This window comes from Macrobrachium rosenbergii, chromosome 52, assembly GCF_040412425.1.
Source record: "Macrobrachium rosenbergii isolate ZJJX-2024 chromosome 52, ASM4041242v1, whole genome shotgun sequence".
In the NCBI taxonomy this organism is placed as follows: domain Eukaryota; kingdom Metazoa; phylum Arthropoda; class Malacostraca; order Decapoda; family Palaemonidae; genus Macrobrachium; species Macrobrachium rosenbergii.
The window spans coordinates 27,381,431-27,407,147 of NC_089792.1; the positions used below are offsets into that span (position 1 = coordinate 27,381,431).

Below are 25,717 nucleotides of genomic sequence, written 5' to 3' on the forward strand. Positions count from 1 at the left end.
ATATATATTTGTGACTTCTCATACTCTGTATCAGTCCTTCGTCAATGGCTTGAAAATAAAGTCGAAACCGGTCAGGACCTACACCCCGTTTCTTATTTTTCACCTGCGGTTATGTGTGATAAATGAATCACGTAAAAAAGTGATAATAATCTTATATATATTGCTTTACTCATTGAAGAAATGCAGGCGCTGATACTGTTTTTGAAATTAACCTGCTAGTTCAAAGGGTCAAAAGCGTTTGTCTGCTTGATACCGGAAACTATCCATGTATGTAGCCTATTAAGATATGGCCCCCTTGGAAAATATGCTTCGGGCGCCCATTATGGTCAACAGTTTTCATAGGCATATGGCCTAAACAAATAATATGGTTACTGCTAAATATTAACTTCCTCAGTTTTCTATGAAGATTTTCCAGAAGTCATATTATTGATGAAACTATTGTTTGTGGTGTTTTATTAGTAATAAATTTTGGTAACTCTCTTTACTTTGGGTAAAATATATTTAATAACATTTCTGTTTATTTATATTAATAACGTTTAATGAGTTGCTTATTTTATTGGTACGAACGTTTCCATGGACATTAGTTTTTACGGAGATGTGAAGTCAACCGTTTGTTGTGTTGCGTCTTGGAGATCCAAAGTTCAATGAAAACCACATTTATTCTTTAACTCGTTGTAAATTTCTGGAAAATTAACTCAAGTCGCGCGTATTACGTGGAATGGCTGAGTAAGTATACCAAAATCAAGTCTATAGGGGATAATCTTGTCGTTGTTTTTATGGTGGCTAGGTGACCCAATATTACCGGTATTGGCATTCTTAACGCGCGATGCCTCACAGTTGATGTGAAATGCTATTTATTTCCTACTGTTTTTGGGACCTTCCTCCTGGAATCTCCACTCATATAATTCTCTGTTAATGGTGGGATTTACTGGAAGATCTGATTCGGCAAAGACTTTGCGTGCACGATAGATGCCTAATGTAACGTGGGGCCAAAAGCCAGTGTAGTGACCCCAGTGGCACAAGCTGGCGAGTGTGATTTCGTCACTCATTTCTGTCGGGCATCGTCTTGGGTAATTAATTGGGCCAGCAAGCATTTTAAAGCTTCACGTTTCATCAGGATGTATTATTATATGGTTTGATGGCACCTTGTAAGATAGCCAGGGGTACCCCAGCCAATTGTTCAGTTAATGAAATAGCATAGGAAGGTTCCAAGGTAGGAAGATGGGTTGTGATGTTGGAAATTCACCGGAGGATGTCATGAAATGTAGGTTTCTTTTCCCATCGCGTCACTTGAATTATATCAGAAATTGTAGTTTTGGGGGCCTTAATCCTTGCCCTAACAACTATATTCGTGACAGTATAGCCTAGGCACATGCAGGTCGTTGGGTATAACTTCACTTTGACCCAGAACCTTGCATCAACTGGAACATTCATAGATGATATAGCATTCTATATAGGTCCTACATCGCAGTGGCATATGTAGCCTATGTAGGTCATAGGGTAAAATAGGCTATCTGTTCATTTCTGTCCCTTGGAGTGACTTGTGGTGGGTGGCAGCAGGTTCACCTGACAAAATATAATGCTGGAAAATTCACAAAACCTGTTGTCTTTGGTACAGATTGCATGGAATGTTATAAGAAATGCTAATGTTATGGATTTATGAGTTTGACTGGACATTTTGCATTTTTAGAGTGTGTAAAAGAATGGAGGAAGCACCTACAGTTTAGTTGGCCAAGGCTGTCGTGTAGGTTCCGACCAGGAAACTGGCGGACGAATACAAACAAGACAAAATTTTCCTATAGTGCCAGGTCCTGACCTAACCAGATGTAACCAACCTAACCGAACATAGGGTGGCGTGCCCTAACCTGGCCGGGGCTTTGCCCCTGGACCCCAGGAAGCGTGGAGTCGCTGGGTCTCGAGCAGGGTCGGGTCGCAGAACTACTTACCTTGGCGGAGTGATTGTAGTCTGGGCAGCAGGTGTTGCACGGCCTGGCTAACTAAACTGTAAACTACCCGAATGGAGAAAAGGTGCTGATTCCGAAACTGTGAAAAAGTACAAGATGATAAAAGCATGTGGATGGGCTTGTATAAATGATAAATTAGGGAGTGTTATCCTGTCCTCCTGTAATCTTGACCATATCAGAAGAATAAAGATCGCTGGGACTAAGTTTCCTTTCGGGACGTCGTCCAACTTAGGCCATGATATAACAAAAACAGCCTTAACCTAACCTTGAGTAGGGTGTCTCCTGTAGGGGTAGTGCTGTCAGTGTATCTCATGCAGTGAACTGTAGGCATTACTTAAGGTTTGCATCATCTCTTTGACCCTTAGCTGCAACCCCTTTCATCCTTTTACCCACCTTTATTCACATTTTCTTTCTTCCACCCAACTTACTATCCACCCCTCTCCTAACAATTGTGTCAACATTATTTTCAGCAGTGTATGACTCCTAGGTCCCAGCACTTGGCTGTTGACTGTAATTTTGCTTGTTCCTACATGATATACAAACCACTGGTCCTTTACATTAGGAATTACTTACAACGCAGCTGGAAACAGCAGTTGAGCTTTCAAACAAGGTGGTTAGGTAGTTAACTACCGTCGGGTAGGCAGGAGTCCCACCTGCCCAGATGTAAACATTCAAATTTGCTTTCGGCCATCATGTGGTGCAGACGTGTGTTCTTCTCTCTCTGACCTGACTGTTGTTGAGCTGTTTTTCCAGTGGGATCTTTCTTTTTCCTTGTATATTTCGTTATTTGTGTGTTCGAAGTATGCAAGTTCATGAAAGTAAGCCTCGTAAGCTCTCCTTCCCCCAGTGTGTGTCCTGGGGTTGGCAGAAAGAAGTGTAGTAGCTTCCATTTGAATGTTGATGTTGATCCGCAGGCCCTTTGCTCCTCTTGCAGGGGCATGTGTAAACCCAAAGTTCTACCTGCATTGAGTTGTGCGCCTGGTCGCCTGAGCAGTGGGCAAAGTTTGAAGGGAGGAAACAGTACTGGAGGAAACCTTCCAAGGTGTCGTCTGAGGGTTATACGCCCCGACAACTCTCTTGGTGGCTAACCCTTCGTCTCCACTAACCCGACTTTTTCTTCATGGCGGTTGCTCTCCATGCTGAGCAGGCGACTGATGTAGAAGCAGCCTGGCACTCCCTGGATATGTCAGGCACGCCACCATTGCAGGGTCTCTTGTCACACCTGGTGTGATAATGACAGCCTTCGCCAAGATGCCGGTAACTGTCTCGTCTCACCTGGGGACCCAGGTGACCGCAGTGCTGGCATCCCAGCATGCAGTGGCTCTGCCTCCAGGCTTCACCGTGGCCCCTCTGTCCCAGGCTGGACCTTCGATGATGGTGACCTCCACCGTGCGCCATTTGATGGTTCCCACCTCTGCTGCTCCTGGCTTCACTGGCTCCCAGGCTGTCCTGGTTGCTCCACCTGCCCTGAGCCCTATCTCAGTCGCCCCAGTCACTGCTCCTGGCATCCATGGCTCCCCAGCTGGCCTGACTGCTCCACCTGCTCCGGCTGTCCCGGTCACCCCAGTTGCTGCTCCTGTCTTCCCTGGCTGCCCCGCTGCCCCTTTCGCCGCTCCTATAGACGGTGTTCCTGCTGTCCAGGTTGTTCCCACCACCCTGGCTGCTCCTGTGACATCTGCTCCCTCCTGGTTGGGAAGGCTGTCTCTCCCCCCTAAGAAATCCTGTCCTGGGACTTCTAAGGGATTGCCTCCCTCCACAGGGGAAGCGGTGGGATCTCTCGTTGGCTCTTCCCAACCTTCGGGCCTGGGAACCGTATCTCTCACCCCTAGGTCTAGCGTTTCGGGAGGCAGGTGTGCAGACCTTGGTTTGCACACCCGTTGCCGGTCCTGAGAAGTCGTCTTCGAAGGCTGGCATTGTGTTGGATGCTCGTCCGCGAGCCACTCCAAATACCCAGGTCTCTGAGGAGACTCGGCTATCCCAAACTGGTGTCGGAGAGTCAGCTCACCGTACTGATTCGGGCACAGGATGAGAGAAAGACCCAAGACATGCGGGTGTCTTGGCTTTGCCTGCTGGCACTTCTTCCGGTGCCAAGCCAGGTTCCCAGGCTGGTGCTTAGGTCTCTCAGGTCCGAGCATCTGGGGAGAGAGAGGGAGAGAGTCCCTGTACACCTGTGCGAACCACTGCGCTCTCCTCGGGACAATGCTTCATTGAGGCGAAAGGACTCCTGGACCCGGGTTGCCTTCATAACCGCCTGTTGATTACTGCTCTCTGCCTCCCCCTCCTGCTGGTTCTGCCAGCAGGCCTGGCGGGGTGTCCAATCCTCCTCATCTGTCCTCTCAACCTCCTTAGGTTTCCCTGGGAGGTGTGAGTCAGATAGGAGGAACTCTGGAGAGTCCTCTCACCAGTGTTCAACTAAAAAGGCGTACATTCCTGGCTCGGTTCTTGGATCGATTAGGTCGTATGCCCACGTGAGTGCAGGAAGGATCCAAGGGGTCTGCTGAGGTTCTCCCTCCTGCCCATAGAGCAAATCGGGAGGACTGCACCCTGAAAGGGCGCGAGGTTCCTCTCCCCTAGTATGTGGACACCCCTGAGATGCAGAGGTCATTGCGCTGATTTGTCAGCACGACGATCTTGGGGAAGGGACCACAGCCTCGTCTGTCGATCATCCTTTGCACCTGGAGTGGGACCATGGCCTTGTCTGTGGATCGTCCTTCGCGCCTCGAATCCTTCTGGGGTCCGAAAAAGGAACAACCCAGGGTTTCGGTGGGGCTGCCGTGGTCCACGCTTGCCGAGGGAGTCCGTGATCGAGTGAATAATTGTTTTTATAAAAGTAACTTGCCCAGTAATTACTTAGCTAAGAGTTTCTACTTGAATAGCAGCTTAAATTTTGAAATTCACGGTAGCAATCTTTTGTTTTTATGTAGGTGACAAGATCCCACCCACTTTCGGAGTAAGAGAGAGGGACAACTAAGCCAATTTGTTTCTGCCATTGGTATCGTTCACATATCGTGTGACTTAGCAACTTGGTTTTGACAATTGTATTTTTTGTTTTTTTCTCATCCAGTGAAATATTCTTTGTATGGTAGCTTTTCGGCATTGTTTTTTCTTGATTGGTTTTTGTTACTGATTATGACGTTTTAGCTTGTTAGTAAGTCGGACACTGGCTCTTCTGGTTTCCAGTATTGCAATAATACCCGGTTGACAAAAGTTACCTATAACTCTCATACCCTGTGCACAAATTGCAGAGGGGAAGTTTGTACCATTGATTTGACATGTGATGAATGCAGGGATTGGGACAAATGTAAATGGAAGACTTTGACTTCTCATTTGAATAAATTAGAGAGAGATCACAAGAGGAAGGCAGCTGCTAAAGCCAATGAGAAATTACAGCTAGTCAGACGACTCCTAAATCTAATGATGTAGTTATTCCTGCTGTATCTCCTCCTGTTGTTCCTGTCTCCCCTGTGTCAGTAGATACTCCTAGACCAGCTACCCCTGCTTCTGATTTTCACACTTCCGAGCCCGATCGCTTCTCTAGCATGGAAAATAAATTCGAACAGAGAATTAATATGGTGGTAGGTATATTGGCCCAATTGGGAGCATCGATGGATGTCCTTGTGGATAAGTTTGACAAGAAAAGTGAAAGTGAAGTGTTAGTGGAGGAGGTGGCTGTTCGTCCCTCTGATTCTCCAAGGCATCGGTCACTGTCATACTGCCCTGAACCAGGGAGGAGGCATACCATTAGCCCAAGGGGGGTCAGTGGAGTCTGCCCATGATCAGTCTCCCCCTCGGACCAACCTATTGCATCCCAGGTTGCGTCAAGAGACAGTCGTTGGAAAGGCGTCTCGGGCGTGCATTAGCTCTCGTCTAGTTCGAGAGATTCATCGCTGTACTGTAGGCGTCAGTGGCGTTTTCCCAACGAGTCTCATCCCTTGAAGAGGCGTTCTTCTTCCAACGATCTAGCTCCTCGACTTTCCAGCAAAAGGTTGAGGGAGCCTCCTCTTAGTCCTCAACCCTCTTGCAGGGATGTCAGGAATGAGCTTTGAGTCACTCTTCTTCATCTAGAAGCGTCTTTCTGATTCGAAGTGCCATGATTCGAGCGATTGCCCAGTAGCGGCTGATTGCCGTATATTACCTGAACGCCTACCTTCAATTAATCACCCTGATTCATCTAAGTTTCCCGAAGCGCCCGAGTGCCCTGTAACGCCTGATTTCCCAGACGCTGACGCTTGCGTTAGAGCTCTGACTCATTGTAGTGCATCAACTCCTCCGCCTGCTGCCAGTGCTTTGGGGGAACTAACCAGTGTTTTGATGTCGGCTTCTAAGCTTCAAGCGCCAGCTTCGTCTAGTTCAGCGACGAATTGTCAGTCCACTTCAAATTTGGATCCAGCTTTAGCTCTGCTTCAGCGCAAGTTGGATAACATTCTACAACTTCTTCACAGACAATCCACTGCCAAGGCACCTCCATCAGATGCCCCTTGTCTCCAGTTTTGTCTGAAGAAGATGATTTAGATCAAGATTCTCCAGCGACTCCTTATGCGTCACTTCTGAGGTTTTTACTTCGGAATTTCTCCGAGTTCTTCTCACCTGCAACTCCTTCGCCCCTTGCTTCGTCTTTCATGATGAGTAGTCAGCCTTCGGACGCTGCTGGACTACTGACCCTGGACTTATTTGCAACGTCTCTAAATCACCGCTTACCTCTGTTCTGCTCCCGTGTTCCAGACCCTCTCGCGTGGGCAACAGATGTGACGATTCAAGATTGGTCGAATCTGAACCTTTGTGCTTTTCCACCCTTTGGAATGATAAGGGAAGTTCTCAAGAAATTCCACTCACAGCAGTGCAAGGATGACTCTGGTGGCCCCCTTTTGGCCACAGAAGGATTGGTTCCCAGACCTTCTGGATCTCCTCGTAGACTTTCCAAGGCTCCTCCCTGCTACTCCAAGTCGTCTTAGACAACTGCACTGCAGGATTTTCCATCAGGGCCTGTCCACTCTGACCCTGACAGACTTTTGACTATCATTAGACTTGTCCAAGTGAAAGATTTTTCGCGATCGGAAGTGGAGGTCATTGCCAAATGTAGACGTGCCTCTTCCAACAAGCTCTACCAGGCAAAATGGAAGGTTTTTAGGACCTGGTGCAGAAGAAACTAGAGTTTTGTCTTCTCAGACATCTATTCCTCAAATAGCTGATTTTCTTCTTTTGTTGATCTCTCTAGGGAGATCTTCTGCCACCATAAAAGGCTACAGAGCAATGCTCAGCTCTGTTTTCTGTCACAGAGGCCTCAACATTTCTGCTAATTAGGATATTTTAGACCTAATTAAGTCTCAACACCACCAGATCTAGAAGGGAGGAGAATTTCACTTGGAATCTAGATGTGGTACTTAAGTGGTTATCAAGTGACCGCTTTGAACCCATGCGCTCTTCTTCTCTGTGGGATTTAACTAAGAAGACTATTTTCCTAGTAGCACTGGCCACTGCGAAGAGCGTAAGTGAAATTCAAGTGATTGACAGAAGAGTCGGTTTTTCGAACGGAGACTCAGTCTGTTCCTTCCTATTAAGCTTTTTGGCGAAGAGCGAGAACCCTTCACACCCTTAGTCTCGTTCCTTCACAATTAAGAGCCTCTGATATTTTAGGCATGGAAGAGGAAGAAAGAGTGCTTTGCCCAGTGAGAGCCCTCAGGTACTACCTGCACCGAACCGAGAAAATTAGAGGACGGTTTTGTAATTTACGGTGCTCAGTCAAAAATCCCTCTAGACCCTTATCTAAGAATGCTATTTCTTTCTATTGGAGGAACCTTATTATCGAATCTCACTCCCAAGTGGAAGAAAATGATTTGAAAATCGTGAAAGTGAAAGCTCATGAGGTTAGGGCAGTTGGTACATCTGTAGCTTTCAAGCACAGTCTTTCCTTACCCTCCATTCTTCAAGCAACGTATTGGAGAAGCAAGTCGGTGTTTACAATGCACTATGTGCAGGATGTGGAAACTATTTATGAGAACTGCAGTACCCTAGGACCGATGTCCGTGGGTGGCGTAGTGACGGGTGAGGAAGTGTAGGAAGTACCCTTTCCTACGTGTTTAGCTCTTCGCTTTGTTCGTAGTGTCGAGTTCTGGGGAAGCCTGTAGGGTACAACAGTGGAGTGCCCACCAGTTTTTTAGTGTTGGGTAGTGGTCATGTTAATTTTTATAGTGTAGGTGATTCTATTACAGGCAGTCCCCGGTTAACAGCGGGCTCGGTTAATGGCGATCCGGTTTTACAGTGCTTGTCTATTTGGCGGCGACTTCCGCTTATCGGCGCCAACAATTGGGTATTGGCGCCAATGCATACCTAACAGAGGCGTCGATAACCGAAAATCGGAGCCCCCGAAAATCGCCGAAAAAGCTCTGGAAATTGCCGATTTTCGGTTATCATCACACCCCCAGAATGGAAAACCGCCGATAACTGAGGACTGCCTGTACTAGTTTTTTGTTGTTTTTGGTACTGTGCCCCAGGCAGGTGGAATGATTTGAGCTTTGTTAACCTTTGGTATTCTCCTTCTTCACAAAGTTCCTGTTGTATGTTTTGTCGGCCATCGGAGCACTCCTTCGCTGCAGAATATCCACTTAGAGACGACTGTGACTATACCGTCACGTCTCTACAGGTCGAGATGAGCGCCAACCTTAGGCAGTAATTATCTGAGCAGCTCTCACCAGGTAAGGAAACAAGAAACATTGTTTCAATGTTATCCTTGTTTAGGTCATTAACTTTCATATGTAACTTGTTATTTTGTTCATGACACTTACCTGCCAGATATATATATAGCTGTATTTCTCCGAAATCCGACAGAATTTCAAAACTCGCAGGCACACGCAGTGTGGCCAGGTGGTTAGTACTCATTCCGCCGCTGGGAGGCGGGAATCGGGAACCATTCCATTTTCTATTCAGATTTTCTCTGTCGCGGTACTGTTAACATCTGTTTACAGTACCTCCGCCTCTGGTTTCGTTAACTTGCTTATTCCCCACTTAAGTATTCTCTTGACTTTTGGTTTTGATTCTTGGACTGTGGATTGGCACACGCTTTTTCTGGACTGTTGTGGATTTTGCTTATGACCTCTTTTAACTATGTCTGGTTCTAGTTCTGCTAGTTTCCGTGTATGTTGTATGAGTGATTGTAAGGTGAGGCTACCCAAAGCTTCGGTAGACCCTCACTCAGTTTGTTTGAGGTGTAGGGGCATGTTTGTCTTATAGATGATCGATGTAAGGAGTGTAAACCTTTATCGGATGCGAGCTGGAAGTCTTACGATTCGTATGTTCGCAAGTTGGAGCGTGACAGGGTTAGGAGGTCTTCCTCCAGGAGTGTGTGCAAGAGTCAGGTTATTTCCTCTCCTGATAATCCCTAACGTAGTTGATGTTGCACCTGTCCCTGTGGTTTTGCCTTGGGCCCTGATATTTTGTCTGTGGAGGGTTCGGCCTGGCGCAGATCATGAGTTCTATCCGTGCGCTCGAGAACAAAGTGACATCTCTCCAAAGTGCTGTGAAGTGTAGTGCTCCCCAGTGTTGTGGAGCGTCAGATCGGCCCCATAATGCTTCTAGGCCTGGACCTCTGTCAGACTCCCAGGACTCAGGGAGAAGGCATGTCGAAAGCCGCAAGAAGGTTACGGGGGCTTCCCACCGATCTGGCGTCCCTTCGGCAGGCCCTGTTGTCGCTTCCCAGGCTGCCAGAGATCGTGCTTGGTGCGCATTCTCAGGACTGCTTTTAAGTCCTCCGAGGCGTCCTCCCGCGCAAGGGGTGAAATTCTCGTGAAGGACTCTCGTCCTCTCAAGAGGAGCTGTGTTCAAGAGGACGCTTCGTCAGTCTTCTTCGTCTGCTAGTTATTTTGAAGCTTTTCCACCGCAGAAGAGGACTAGGATTTCGTCTCTGATGAGGATGTTTGGAGCGCCCCAGCCGCTCTAAGGAGAGAACTTTTCTTGCTCCTGTGAGGAAGAAGAAGAGCGTCCCTCGCCCATCGTCTTCCCATAGGATTGTCTCTCCTCCCAGACATGATTCTTCTCCTTCTAAGAAGATTTTGTTGGAGATGCAGCGACAGTTGTCTTCTCTTATTGCAGAGAAGGACTCTGCTCCTCGTCGTCGCAAGGTCTTGACTTTGCCTGTCAAGAGATCAAGGAAGTCTCCTTCTCCTGCTCCGCTTTCGTCGTCTCCTTCTCCTGTGTCGTCGCCTTGTCGCCTGTTAGCTCTCTTGCTCCTCGTCGTGGCGCTCGTCAACAGGACGCCTTCGCGAGCTTCTTCCCGTGGCTTCCCATGTGCGCTCTTCCAGGGCTTCAGGACTGCTGTACAGGACGCTCTTCCGGTTTTTGGGCGTGGCGTCTGTGACGACGCTCTTCAGGGCGCTCCTCAGGGCGTTCGCCGGTTGCTCTTCAGGGCGTTACGGAGCATTCCGTTTCATCTGAGAAAAGAAGATCCCTTCTTCGTATTGGACCTCAAGGCCTTCGTTCCCCTAAAGTGTTGGGTGACTCGGTTGCTTCTCCGGCTGTCGCGGGAGAGGTGTCTGCCGATTCGGATCCTGCTGAAGTCGAGCTCTCGTCTGCTTCCTCTTCTTCTGATTATCAAGTTTTAACCGGCTTGCTTAAAGACTTGTTCGGGGACAAGTTTAAACCTTCGGCTCCTCTCTCTCCTCCTTCTCAGCTAGCTTCTTCCAAAGCTAGGAGAGCGCCGGGGTTTTTGAAGATGACTTCTTCGTTGGCGACCAAGAGGGCTTTCAAGAAAGTCAACGTGTGGATGGAGGAACGGAAGTCCCATGGCAAGACCTCTTTGCAGCTGTGCCTCCGTCTAAGCTTTCAGGCAAGGCTGGTATGTGGTATGAGACGGAGAAGATCTCAGCCCTAGAGTTCCTTCCTCTTCTCAAGGATTTTACCAGTCTTGTCGACGCTTCCAGAAGGTCTCATCTGCCTACTGCTAAGGTTTCTTGGACCTTGTCAGAGACTGACCATCATCTCAAAGGTCTCTTCCACACCATGGAGGTGTTTAATTTTTGGATTGGTGCTTGGGAGCCTTAGATCTTAAGCTTAGGAGCTCCGATTGGACTCTATTTCCTTGGGGAGCTCTCTAGTGTCCTTAACTGTATGGACAAAGCAGTTAGGGATGGATCTGAAGAACTGGCGTCTCACTTTGGTACGGGCCTCTTAAAGAAGAGGGCCTTGTTTTGCGACTTCACTGCTAAGTCTGTCTCTCCTTCACAAAGGGCAGAATTATTGTTCGCTCCTTTGTCCAACCATCTGTTCCCCCAGTCCTTGATTCGGGACATTTCTTCGCCTAAGTCTTAAGGAGAAGGCCACGCAAGATCTGTTGGCTCATTCTTCTAGACGTCCTCCAGCTCCTTCTTCTTCTTCTTCTGCTTCAGTTTTGTCCTCCAGGAAGAAGAAGCCCTTTCGTGGAGGAACTTCTTCCTCTAGATCGTCTCCCTTGAGGAAGAGGTTTCACCAGAGGAGCGCCCCTCTAAACCTAGGGGAAAAAAGTGACTTCTTTCACCTCCAGACACCTGTAGGAGCCAGGCTATTTTATTTTGCGGGAGCCTGGAGAACAAAAGGGGCGGACGATGGTCACTAACTGTCATAGAGAAAGGTTACAAGATCCCCCTTTCTCATGTTTCCACCCCTTTGCACGTCGCCCAGGGATCTGTCGCCGTCTTACCACCGAGAGAAGCAACAGATTCTTTTGGACCTCCTGGAGCAGTTGTTAGAGAAGAGAGCCGTGGAACAAGTTCTGAAGTTGGATTCTCGGGGTTCTACAACAGGCTTTTCTTAGTCCCGAAACAGTCGGGAGAGTGGAGACCGGTCCTAGATGTAAGCGTCTTGAATCGTTTTATTTCGAAGGACAGATTCAAGATGGAAACGCCCCAGTCGGTTCTAGGGGCTTTAAGACCAGGGGACTGGATGGTCTCTCTGGACTTACAGGATGCGTACTTCCATGTTCCCATTCATCCTCAATCAAGGAAGTACCTGAGATTTGTGCTGGGGGGACGAGTCTTCCAGTTCAGAGCTCTCTGCTTTGGTTTGTGCACGCTCCCATGATCTTCACGGTGATCATGAAAAATGTTGCGGTGGCTTCACCTGGCGGGTGTTAAGTGTGTCATTCTACCTGGACGACTGGCTCATCCGAGCCTCTTCTCGGGAGAAGTGTCTGGAGGACCTGACTTTCACGCTGAATTTGACAAAGTCCCTGGGACTTCTTGTGAACCAAGAAAAGTCCCATCTGATCCCGACGCAGTCCATCGTCTATCTGGGGATTCAGATGGATTCAGTGGCTTTTCGAGCTTTTCCATCCCGAGGAACGGCAGCGGCTTTGCTTAAGCAAAAGTTTCGTCCTTTCTAGGGAAAGAAACATGCTCGGTGAGGGAATGGATGAGTTTGCTGGGGACCATTTCCTCGCTGGAGAAGTTTGTTTCCCTGGGAGGCTCCATCTCAGACCACTCCAGTTTTTCTTGGTGGAGAACTGGAGGAAAAGGAGAATCTGGAAGAGATTTTGAAGATATCTCCTTTTGTCAAGGATCATCTGAAGTGGTGGTTCGACCCCTTGAAAGCTTGCAGAAGGGGTTTCTCTTAGCCTTCAGAGCCCCGACCTGAGTGTTGTTTTCCGGCGCGTCCAGGGAAGGATGGGGAGCAACACTAGGAGGGGGAGGAAGTGTCAGGCACCTGGAGAGGGGAACAGGTGTCCTGGCACATAAATCTCAAAGAATTGGGTGCTATCTTTCTGGCTCTTCAATTCTTGAAGCCCAAGTTGCAGGCAGAATTGTCCAAGTCAATTCGGACAATACCACAGCTCTAGCGTACCTCAAAAAACAGGGGTACTCGATCCTCGTTTCCCTGTTCATCCTTGCGAGGAGATCCTGCTCTGGACTCATGCTCGAAGGGTCACTATTCTCACGAGGTTCATTGCGGGAGTGGAGAATATCGAGCAGACCTTCTCAGTCGGCAAAATCAGCTGCTACCGACCGAGTGGACTCTTCACAGGAGGTATGTTTAGAGTTGTGGAGAATTTGGGGACGTCCTCTAGTGGACCTCTTTGCCACGTCCAGGACGACAAGACTCCCCCTTTATTGCTCTCCTGTCCTAGACCCAGGAGCGTTAGCCATAGACGCCCTCCTGGGACTGGAAAGGCCTCAACCTTTACGCTTTCCTCCCTTCAAGATCCTGGGAGAAGTGATAAGAAAGTTTGCAACATCAGAAGGAGCAAGGATGACTCTAATAGCCCCCTTCTGGCCAGCAGCGGATTGGTTCCCAGAGACCCTGTCCTTCCTAGTGGACTTTCAAGAACGCTTCCATTGAGGGTGGACCTTCTCAAGCAGCCGCATTTCGAAGGTTCCACAAAAACCTCTCCGCTCTGAGTCTGACTGCGTTCAGACTATCTCAAAGTTGGCCAGAGCAAGAGGCTTTTCGAGAGCTGTGGCAAAGGCCATCGCCAATGCCAGGAGACCTTCTTCGAATCACGTCTACCAGTACAAGTGGTCTGTTTTTAGAAGATGGTGCAGGAGTAAAGGAGTTTCCTCGACCACGACCTCTGTACCACAAATAGCTGACTTCCTTTTTATCTTAGGCATAAGAATAAACTGGCAGTCTCAACTATTAAGGGTTATAGGAAGTATGTTATCGGCAGTTTTTAGGCACAGAGGCCTGAACTTGTGCGATAACAAGGATCTTCACGATCTACTGAGATCCTTCGAGACTGTCAAAATTCCTCAACTCAGGACACCTTCTTGGAATCTGGATGTTGTCCTGAAGTTTCTTATGTCTAGTACTTTTGAACCTCTGTCTTCGGCTTCCCTCAAGAACGTGACGAGGAAAGCTGTCTTCCTAACGGCTCTGGCGACAGCTAAGAGGATTAGTGAAGTGCAGGCTATTAGCAAACATATTGGCTTTAGGGGTCCTAATGCTGTATGCTCCCTAAATCCTTTGTTCTTAGCCAAGAACGAAAATCCTTCAAACCCTTGGCCCAAATCTTTTGAAATCAAAGGTTTGACGGAAATACTTGGGCAAGAGTCAGAAAGAGTCTTGTGTCCTGTCAGGGCTCTTAAGTTCTACTTAGCCAAGACCAAGAAAACTAGAGGCTCATCGGACAATCTGTGGTGTTCGGTGAAGAGACCTGATCTTCCCATGTCCAAGAATGCCTTAGCATTCTTTTTAAGAAGTACTATTCGAGAGGCTCATTCCTCCTGCCTAGAAGGTGACATGAGACTTCTGAAAGTAAAAGCTCATGAAGTTAGAGCTATCGCGACTTCGATGGCTTTCAAAAGAATATGTCTCTGAATGATATTCTTGGTGCTACCTTCTGGAGAAGTAATTCAGTGTTAAACCGCATTACTTGCGGGATGTGAAGACGACATTTGAAGACTGCTCTTTGCTGGGACCATACGTTTCCGCAGACACAATGTTGGGAGAAGAAGGCAATACTCATCCTATCCTTTAGGGGTTAGGTAGTATTTTTAATCTTGTTGTTGTTTATTTCTGGTTGTTGGGTGGCCATTGAGGTGGACATCCCAATTTTTAGCCTATGCTAGGTTTTTACCTTAGATAGGGCGGTCAGGTGGTTGGTCGTTGCTCCTTCTCCCTCTCTGTATGGTAACATGATCTAGTCCTATTGTGGTCACGCCCCCTTGGACAGGTCATCTGGATCTCTCCAGCTTTATAGGTCCCTACCTTGCTGGAGACTCTGGATAAGCAGAAGCAGGCTTGGGTGACAGATAACCTCGAAGTCAGCTATGCTAACAGGTAAGGAACCAAGGCGTCATTCGCCTACATTTATTTGTTTCCTAAATCCTATTCTGTCTCTTCCCACCTCCTCGGTGGGATTCAGCTATATATATATCTGGCAGGTAAGTGTCATGAACAAAATGATATTTTAATGATAAAATAAGGTTTGTTCATACTTACCTGGCAGATATATATACTTTAGTGCCCTCCACCGCCTCCCCCTTGAGACAGTGGCACTAGAAAATCTGAATAGAAAATGGGAATGGTTCCCGATTCCCACCTCCCAGCAGCGGGAATGAGTACTAACCACCTGGCCACACTGCGTGTGCCGCGAGTTTTGAAATTCTGTCGGATTTCGGAGAAATACAGCTATATATATATCTGCCAGGTAAGTATGAACAAACCTTATTTTATCATTAAAATATCATTTTACTGTCCACGATTCCCCACCTCCTTTCAGTGTGGAGTCAGCTAAGTAATTACTGGGTAAGTTACTTATATAAAAATGATATTTGTTCATGAAACTTACCCGTCAGATATATATATAGCTGTATTCTCCGAAGGTCCGACAAATTTCAAATTTCAAACGTTGTTGCACACGCAGTGGCCGGTCAGGTGGTTAGTACCATTTCCCGCCGCTGGGAGGCGGGTATCAGGAACCATTCCCATTTTCCATTCAGATTTTCTCTGTCGCCGGTGTTGTCAACAACTGTTGTCTGCACCTCCGTCATAGGATTTGCTTTTTTGACCTAGATTACTGAGTATCTCATTGTCTTTTTGGTATTTTGACTTTGGATCGGTAGATCGGCATACGCTTTTTTGACTTTTCTTTGGGTTTTGATTTAGATTATCATTATGTCTGGGTCTAGCTCTGCTAGTTACCGTGCGTGTGTGATGTCTGAATGTAAGGTGAGGTTGCCGAAATGCTGCGGTTGACCCTCACACTATTTGTTCTAACTGTAGGAAGCATATATGCATGTTGAATGATAGGTGTGATGAATGTGCTTCTTTGTCTGAAAATGAATGGAGAGCGTATGATAAATATGTGAGGAAGTTGGAGCGTGATCGACTGAGGAGGTCTTCCTCCAGGAGTGCTTCTCTTTGCGGAAGTGTTGATGTCGGCCCTAACTCCCCTGTACCTTTAGATCCTAACCCTGTGGTTTTGTCTCCAGCCCCTGAGATCGTGCCAGTGGAGACTAATATGCTTTCCGCCATGATGGAATCGATTCGTGCATTAGAATCTAAGGTGTCAGCTCTCCAAGATAAGTGTTGTGAAGTGACTAGTGCCCCCAGTGCAGTGGAGGGGGCGTCAGACCGGCCCCATCATGCCTCTAGGCCTGGACCTCTGCTGGACTCCCAGGACTCAGGGAGAGAGCATGTCGAAAGCCGAAGGAGGGTGACGGGGAACCCCCACCGGTCTGGCGTCCCTTCGGCAGGTCCTGAAGACGTTTCCCAGGCTGCCCAGGCTCGATCTCGTGTTCGGGTCCTGAAGGACTGCTTCTCGTCTTCTGACACGTCCTCCCCTGGCAGGGGTTGGAACCGTCAGATAGACTCTCGCCCTCTTAAGAGAAGCTTTAGGAGGAGGACGCTTCACGTCCTCTCTCTCTACTCTGTGCTCCTCGCCAGAGTTTGTGGATGCGTTCCCCAAAAAGAAGTACCGGACGTCATCCCAAGAAGACGTTTTTGAGCGCCTCAGAGAGCTCTCCCTCCTCAAGAGAAGAGGATTAGGACGCCCCCCCTCGTCCTTCTGCCTCTAGGTTCCGTGATTCTCCAGAGAGAGAGGCGTCACCAACGAGGACCCTTATTGCCTCCATGCAGCAGCAACTCTCCTCGTTCATTGCAGAGAGAGTCCAGGTCCCGTCCTCGTCGGAAGGATGTTAGACTTCCAGTGAAGAGATCTAGGCGGTCTCCTTCTCCTGCTCCTCGTTCGTCACCTTCGTCTGCTTCGCCTGCTGCTCGTCGTGGAAGGAACCCTAGACTCGTCCCCAGAGGGTGTTGGGGAGGATCGTCTTGACGTCACCCCAGGACGTCCTCCCTCCCTTCTCGTTCTTTTGTGACGTCATGTTCTCCATTTTGTTGATGACGCTTTCGCCAGGCTTATGACGTTCGTCATGCTGCCAGACGTGACGCCCGGCTGGATTGGGCGCTCAGAAGCACGCCATGCTGCCAGACGTGGCGCCCGATGGACGTTTTTGACTCCCTTCAAGACGCTCCACCTGCCGTTGCTGTCGGCTCTCGTGTGGTTCCTGGTTCTCCAGCTGCTTTGCACGCCAGTTCCTCTTCCAAGCAGAGGTCCCTGCGGCGTGTTTCCTCTCCAACTTCTCTCTGCTCTTCCCCGCCCGATGTTGGAGATAGACTCAGGGTCTCGGAGTCTGAAGATGAGTTGAAGGATCAGTCCTCGTCGTCGGACTACCAGATCCTCGTCAAGTTGTTGAAGGAATTGTTTCCTGACAAGTTTCTGCCGGCAGTTCCTCTCTCCCCTCCTTCTCAACTGACTTCTTCTAAGTCTAGAAAAGCTCCGGGATTCCTGAAAATGACTAAATCGCTCTCCACTAAGCGGGCCTTCAAGAAAGTCCATTTGTGGATGGACTCCAGGAAGGCTCAAGGAAAGTCTTCTTTCTTCCCCCTTCAAGACTCTCGGGAAAAGCGGCGATGTGGTATGAGACCGGAGAAGACTTAGGCTTACGTCTTCCTTCCTCATCTAAGGGAGACTTCGCCTCTTGTTGATTCGAGTAGGAGGGCTCATCTGTCGACGGCCAAGATTCCCTGGACTCTTACGGAGATGGACCATCTTTTGAAGGGCCTTTTCAAGACGTTAGAAGTCTTCAACTTCCTTGACTGGTGTCTTGGAGCTTTGGACATTAAGTCTCGGAGTCAGGACTCGATCTCCTTGTCGGACCTTTTGAGCGTCTTGTCTTGTATGGACAAGGCGGTCCGAGATGGTTCTGACGAATTGGCCTCGCACTTTGCGACTGGAGTGCTCAAGAAGAGGTCTCTATTCTGCGGCTTCGCTCTGAGTCCGTCTCCTTGGCACAGAAAGGAGAACTGTTGTTTGCTCCCCTTTCCAATCATCTTTTCCCCAAAAATTAATCGTTGGTAAGGACATCGCTGCAAGCTTGCAAGAGAAGACCACACAGGACCTGTTGGCTCAGTCATCGGCGCCCCTGCGGTTCCTGTGACCTCGACGACGTCAAACCCGGCAACTTTCTCCCAAGATGAAGAAGCCCTTTTAAAGCGGAGCATCCTCGAAGCCTTCTTCTCGAGGAAAGAACCTCTCGAGAGGTAAAGCCCTTGCTAGAGGTAGGGGCAAGAAGTGATGTGATTCTCCTCCAGATACCGGTGGGTGCCAGGCTTCTTGCGTTTTCGAAGTCTGGAAAGTGAGAGGGGCAGACAGTTGGTCCCTTTCGGTTTTAGAGAAAAGGATACAAGATCCCTTTCCTTTCTCCCCTCCCTTAAGCCTTTTCCCTTGGACCTCTCTCCGTCGTACGGTCCAGGAAAACAAGAGATCCTATACGACCTGCTGAGGCAAATGCTCGTCAAGAGAGCAATAGAACAGGTCTTAGACCTGAATTCCCCGGGCTTCTACAACAGGCTGTTCCTGGTCCCGAAACTTGTCGGGAAGTTGGAGACCTGTGCTGGATGTCAGCAGCCTGAACCATTTGTCGCGAAAGAAACTTTCAAGATGGAAACGGCGCAGTCTGTTCTAGGAGCCTTAAGACCTGGGGATTGGATGGTATCCTCGACCTTCAAGACGCGTGCTTCCACGTGCCCGATACATCCTCAGTCAAGGAAGTTCCTGAGGTTCGTCTTGAGGGAAAGGTGTATCAATTCAGAGCTCTTTGCTTTGGCCTGTCCACAGCTCCCATGATTTTCACCGTCATCATGCGGAATGTAGCAAGGTGGCTGCATCTGGCAGGCGTCGTGTGTCGCTCTTACTTGGGCGACTGGCTGATTCGAAAAACGTCATCGAGGAGAGGTGTCTGGAGGATCTTCAAGCAACTTTAAACCTGACGAAGGAACTCGGCCTGCTGGTCAACTTGAAAAGTCACACCTGACCCAACGCAGTCCATCGTGTATCTGGGGATTCAGATGGACTCAGTGGCTTTTTCGGGCTTTTCCGTCCCCGAACGTCAACAGCTGTGCTACTGAAAAGTCCTGGCCTTCCTAGGGAAAGAAACCTGTTCGGTGAGGGAGTGGATGAGTCTGCTGGGGACCATTTCCTCACTGGAAAAGTTTGTTTTCCTAGGAGACTACATCTCAGGCCTCTTCAGTTCTTCCTGCAAGACAACTGGGAAGACAAGGAAAATCTCGAGTTGTCTCTCAAACTTTCCTCAAGTGAAGGAGCATCTCAGGTGGTGGTTGGATCCTCGAGGCTTTCAGAGGGCGTGTCTCTCAGCCTTCGAACCCGACCTAGTGTTGTTCTCCGACGCGTCAATGTCGGGGTGGGGAGCAACACTGGGCAAGAGAGAAGTGTCAGGCATCTGGAGAGGGGAACAGGTGGCCTGGCATATCAATATGAAGGAATTAGGGGCGATTTTTCTGGCCCTTCGATTCTTCCAAGATCAAGTGTCCGATCGCACAGTCCAGGTGAACGCGGACAATACCACTGCTCTATCTTACCTGAAAAAACAGGGAGGCACTCATTCTGTTCCCTGTTCGTTCTTGCGAAAGAGATCCTGTTGTGGGCGAGTTCCAGGAACGTTACGATCTTGACGAGGTTTGTAGCAGGCGTTCAGAACGTGAGAGCGGACCTGCTAAGTCGTCGTCATCAACTGCTCCCGACAGAGTGGACTCTGAACCAGGAGGTGTGCCAAAAACTGTCTTGGGGTTTATGGGGTCGTCCCTTAGTGGACCTGTTTGCAACGTCAAAGAACAACAGGCTTCCGCTTTACTGCTCTCCTGTCCTGGATCCAGGAGCAGTGTCAATAGACGCCCTTCTTTGGGACTGGTCTCGTCTGGACCTTTACGCTTTCCCCTCCCTTCAAGATCCTGGGAGAAGTGGTCAGGAAGTTAGCGTCGTCGCAAGATACGAGGATGACTCTGATCGCTCCGTGTGGCCTTACAAGGAGTGGTTTCCGGAGGTAATGTCGCTGCTGGTAGACTTTCCAAGGGTGTTACCTCTTCGTCCAGATCTACTCAGACAGCCCCACTTCGAACGATACCATCAAAACCTCTCCGCTCTCGGTCTGACTGCGTTCAGACTATCGAAATGCTGGCGAGAGCGAGAGGTTTTTTCAAGCAGGTGGCAAGAGCGATCGCGAGAGCCAGGAGAACATCTCGATCGCAGTTTATCAATCGAAGTGGGCGTATTTAGACAGTGGTGTACTCGCAGAGGGATTCCTCTTCCTCGACCACTGTGAGCCAGATTGCAGACTTCCTTCTTTTTCCTTAGGGAAGTTCCGAAGCTGGCAGTCTCTACTATTAAGGGGTATAAGAGTATGTTGTCATTTTGTCTTTTTCGACACAGAGGATTAGATATCGCCAACAATACGGACCTCCATGACCTCATTAGGTCGTTTCGAGACGACTAAGGTGCCTCAGTTTTTGGTTCCATCTTGGAACTTGGACGTGGTTCTTAAGTTCCTGATGCAAAGCCCTTTGAACCCCTTCATGCTGCTTCTTTGAGGAACTTAACAAAGAAGACTTTATTTTTAGTGGCTCTTCGCTACTGCAAAGAGAATCAGTGAGATTCATGCAATATCTAAGTCAGTTGGTTTTAAAGGAGACGATGCAGTGTGTTCTCTCCAACCGTCTTTTTCTTGCCAAGAATGAGAACCCGTCTCACCCCTGGCCCAAGTCCTTTGAATTGAAAGGTTTGGCGGGTATTCTGGGCCAGGAACCAGAAAGACTGCTTTGCCCTGTTAGGGCTCTAAAATTCTACTTGAACAAGACTAAAGAGTCGAGAGGTCTTGCAGACAGGTTATGGTGCTCGGTGAGAAGACCTGACGTCCCCATGTCAAAGAATGCGCTGGCTTTCTTCTTGAGGTCCACCATTCAAGAAGCGCATAAGAGTTGTCAGGAGAGTGACTTCGAACTTTTGAAAGTTAAAGCGCATGAGGTTCGGGCTGTTGCAACGTCAGTAGCCTTTCAAAAGAACATGGCTCTGAGCGATATTATGAATGCCACCTTTTGGAGAAGTCATTCTGTGTTAAGCCTCTCATTACCTAAAGGACGTAAGAACAGTGTATGAGTCTTGCTGTTCATTGGGACCTTACGTTTCGGCTGGTACGATCTTGGGAGAAGGAGGCAGTACCCATCCTATCCTTTAATGTATGGTTAGGAATAGTTTTTAAAATTTTTTGGTTGTGTTTTTATGGTTGTGGGTAGACTGTGGGGCAGTCTTCCCTTTCCTTAGTTTTTAACTAGTCACGATGTTTGGTAGGTCAGGTGGTTATTTTTGTCTCTTTGCTTCCTTCTTGAGGGCTACGATCTGGGCACATAGTGGTCACGTCCCGTTGACAGATCATCTGGAACTCTCCAACCATATAGGTCTCTACCTCGTTGGAAACTCCAGTAAAGCAGACGCAGACTTGGGTGACAGTAATCACGAAGTCAGCTATGCTAAAAGGTAAGGAACCAAGATGTGTAATCATCTACATTGTTTTGTTTCTCAATCCTATGCTGTCTCTGCCCACCTCCAATGGTGCGATTCAGCTATATATATATCTGACAGGTAAAGTTTCATGAACAAAATGATATTTTAATGATAAAATAAGGTTTGTTCATACTTACCTGGCAGATATATATATTCGTTAAATGAGTGCCCACCCACCTCCCCTCAGGAGACAACGGCACTATGAAAATCTGAATGGAAAATGGGAATGGTTCCTGATACCCGCCTCCCAGCGGCGGGGAATGGGTACTAACCACCTGACCTCCCCACTGCGTGTGCCGCGAAATTTGAAATTCTGTCGGACCTTCGGAGAATACAGCTATATATATATCTGCCAGGTAAGTATGAACAAACCTTATTTTATCATTAAAATATCATTTTTTATGATAAAGTTGTTCCGACACGATATACATACAAACCGTCAGTCCTTAACATTGGGAATTAAGAGCACGTGCAAATTTAAGCTGGATCTGCAGTTATTCAAGCAAACTCTTGAACAAGGTGGTTAGGCAGTAACTACTGCCAGGTAGGCTTTTTTTGTACCCACCTGCCCTGATGTAAAAGGACGTCTTTATTTCCTTTAAAACCTTTCGCTAGAGAAGGTTGTCATGCAGCTCAGGGGAGATGTAACTGTTGTTAACTCATATTACAGTATTTGTGAATTGTTCAAATTTAGCATGGGATGTAAAGGCCTTAGTCCAATCATTGCGGCGGGGATGCTTTCTCTTGAACCAAATATGATAGTAACCTTGCTTTTTATCTTATCATTAGTTGTTAGGAAATACCGCTGTTGAATTTTGGGAGCATGAAGGTACACACTAGTGTATAGGAGCACACCTTCATATGTGAAGGTGGTAGTTGTCTTTAGTTTTGGACTGTCAGTTATGGGTTTGTGACTCAGGCACAGGAGTCGCTATTACTCTACGAGTTAGAGCCCTTTTTTCCCAGTGAGGATCCTCTGGCAAGGCTTGCTACGAAGGCTTTACACCCTGTTGTGGTTCCAATGTCTGGTGACAGTACTGGCCAGTAAGGATCGCACAACAGGCAGGAATGTTGAGGGGCTTTTTATCCTTCATTAAAAAGGTTTTAGTTCGCTTGGTTGAACGTTTCTCTGGCTGTACTAACCCACCATCCTCATTCAGTGTGGTATTCAGCTAAACTTTAACAGTAGGTAAGATTCATTCCAAATGGTGAAAATTTTTCAAGATAAAATTATTTGGATACTTACCTGGGTATTAAGGAAACCCACCCAGCCTCCCACATCCTAGCGTGTGGTCATGAAGAATTCTGACAATGTAAACATTCCTATGCCACTTAGTGGTGATTACGGATTCAGTCCTAGAGGTTAGCCAAGTGTTATCTTGGTTTATTTTGTATGTTTTGATCGCACCTAATGGCGAGAAGACATAAGCTAACTATAACCATAGGTGAGTATCCCAATGATTAATTTTATCATGAAAGTTATTTATTTTTGCTGGATACAATATGCTCACCAGTGTGTTTTATCATAATCCGACCTCAACCTTCCTGCTCAGTCCCTAAAGCAGAAGGAAAGTGTGCTTGATAAGAGCAAGTGAGTGTGGTCTCACCCCACTCACCACCTAACATCAGTTAATTACCCAGTTAATAAGTTACAGCTTCCAGTTCCAGCTCATGCTGATACCCCTACTTAAAAGGCTCTGGTTTTTATACCTAAGAAAAATACATATTACTTTCATAATGTGTGATATATTTAATTTATTATTTGTAGATATACTGTATTTTGTTTTAGGTTGTACAAAAACTCTCATATCTATTTGGCAGATTGGAAGAGGAGCTGATAGGAGATGATTTAGATTATGAATATGATCTAGATGAAGAGGAAGAGGAGGCCCTCTTAGCTGGTGAAGTTTCTTCTCATGGGGTAAGTTGTGCATGTATTTTTATTATGTACTGTATGTAAAGCAAGTCTGCTCAGAAAAGTATTTTCTTTGTCAAAGTTCCATTTATGCTATGACGCATTTGATGTTTCCTTACTTATGTGCAGTGAAATCCATGTCACAAGCTTATATATCATAGATTAACTTTGTCACTTATCCCAGGAGTGCTATTTTGTATATTTTGTAATGTGGGAATTGTTACATGCTCTTAGAGTACAGCGTAACCTAACCATAAGGTATCTCTATTAGTTTCTTTAGTGATTTCAGGCATTCATTGATGATAATGTGTATCCATTACTATCTTAGTTTTAAAACTTTTCAATTTTACCATACAGGTTGATGTTGAAGATATAATAGAATTCAAAGTAGATGATGAATTTGGTGGCGAAGAGATGGAGGTCAGATTACCCATACTAAAAGCGTACATAGTAGATTACATGGTGGTCCTAACAGACTACAGGCTTCTGGAAGACTGCAAGCTCCCAATACAGTGTATGAAGATGATGACCTACAAAACAGACGGCAAACAGGTAGATTACAACCGCCAGGCACTGTTTATGACGAAGAAGAAATGCATCAAAATAGATTGCAATCATCTGGGAATTCATTACAGCCCCCAACACTGTGTATGAAGAAGTACAACAGAACAGGTTGCAGTCATCAGGAAGATTACAGCCTGGCAAACACAGTATATGAAGAAGAGGAGGAAATTCAAGAAACCTATGATTCATCTATAAGTAAGTTGCATCAATTTGATTTACTGACTTCTTGATTTCCGTATAATTAATGCCTTATTATGTAAGTAACTGTACCTGCATTTAGTCATTTGAAAGGTACAGAAGTTTGTGGCTTATTCCGGCAAGCACCTCCCACCAATTGGAGCCTCATTCCATCATGATTTCATGTGCTGTTTGGTTTCTGTATCTTTCTCTTAGAGAGTCTGTTGTTGGTGTATTGTCAGAATAATCATTTGGTGTTTTGGCAGTACTTAGACCTCTGATGGACGTGTCAAAAACCTTAGGGCATAAAATGATAACATTTTATTTAGTATTTTTGGACAGTTTAGTGTGAAACATATCCTAGAGTATTATGGCTAAAAAAAATTTTGACAGGTCACTGTGCACTGTCAATATATGTGACAGGTCACAAAATTTCTGCTGAGATTTCATGTAGTAACCCATTCAATAGAGGAGTTTCTTTGTTGTAACCATAACCCAGTTAATAGAAAATGAAAAATGTCATATAGAGGCTTAGCTAGGAAAAGCTGTTTATTAAATATTTAAATGTAAATGAATAATTGTAAGCCAAGAAATTATTTAAAGATTACATGACATTTTGCTATGTTTACATTAATATTAATATTTAAAGATAAGTCAGTTATTTTTCGTCGTATGCTGTATACCTTAAACTAAAACTTGTAACTGCCTATTTTAATAGTTCACTGCCTATTTCAATACAAACACCAATAATGTACATTATAAGAAATAATGATAAGTTTAAGATTAAGTAACTTCATATGGGTACTGTATACCTGCATAAATTACTTAGTTATTTATATGCAAAAAGTTGTAATTATAGCATGGAAGCTCATTGGTCTGGTTAAACTACTTTAATAATAATAATAATAATATAGCATGGAAAATATATAAAAAAAATGAATGGCAAAGTAACGGCATGTTTATCTTTAAAACTATACAAAACAAATAAACGTACATGCTACATATGCATAAAAAATCTCTCATCTCAGAGGAGAGAGAGAGAGAGAGAGAGAGAGAGAGAGAGAGAGAGAGAGAGAACAAAAATACATATGCACATTAAAAATATGAAATACACTCAAACACTAGTGGCAGTATGTACACAAAGCATTGAGCTACAAGCCAATCAGCAACAAGGAAAGCTGGTATCCTGCTGTGTGATTGGCTTCTTCAAACCCTTCCAGCCAGTAATGTTGTCATGGAGGGAGAGAGAGAGGTGAACTGAGTTATGTTTACATCGGTAAAACAGTTAAAAATGTTGGGAAGTTTTTTTTTTTTTTGTACAGTACATATTACGATGATAATTGATCAATATTGAGGGATTTTACTTTAACATTTTATTGATATGTTGCTGTGTTTACATTAATATTAATATTTAAAAATTAGTAAATAATTTTTTATAAAAAAATTGATTTAGTCACAAAAATAAAATGAAAATACAGTAATTAGTGAATATTGCTCTACAAAAAAATCAGAGAGAGAGAGAGAGAGAGAGAGAGAGAGAGAGAGAGAGAGAGAGAGAGAGAGAGAAGAGAGAGAGAGAGTAACAAATGCAGTAACAAATGCACTGAAGCCTTTAAAATCAAGTTTTTCTGTACACTGTATAATCAAGGCCACTGAAATTAGAACTATCTTTCGGTGTTCTCGGTATAATGCTGTATTAAAGCGCCTATGAAACTTTCAGCCACAGCCCAGTGGTGACCTATCCTTTAGTGAGGCTAGAGGGCTGCAATTTGGTATGTT

At 46.4% G+C, this 25,717-nt stretch overlaps 1 protein-coding gene across 1 annotated transcript; it reads left to right on the plus strand.

The window, feature by feature from the left end:
- Window positions 1–591: 591 nt before the first annotated feature.
- On the plus strand, window positions 592–23,851 carry LOC136833944 (uncharacterized). The gene is made up of 3 exons (XM_067096225.1): window positions 592–726; window positions 23,104–23,203; window positions 23,555–23,851. Exons 1-3 carry the CDS (start codon window positions 719–721, stop codon window positions 23,849–23,851), a joined length of 405 nt encoding a protein of 134 aa, XP_066952326.1. The 5' UTR covers window positions 592–718.
- The last annotated feature ends 1,866 nt before the right edge of the window (window positions 23,852–25,717 follow it).

Coding starts and splice junctions, on each gene's coding strand:
- LOC136833944 (XM_067096225.1), top strand. Junction 23,204..23,554: donor GTGAAGTTTCTTCTCATGGG/GTAAGTTGTGCA, acceptor TTTACCATACAG/GTTGATGTTGAAGATATAAT.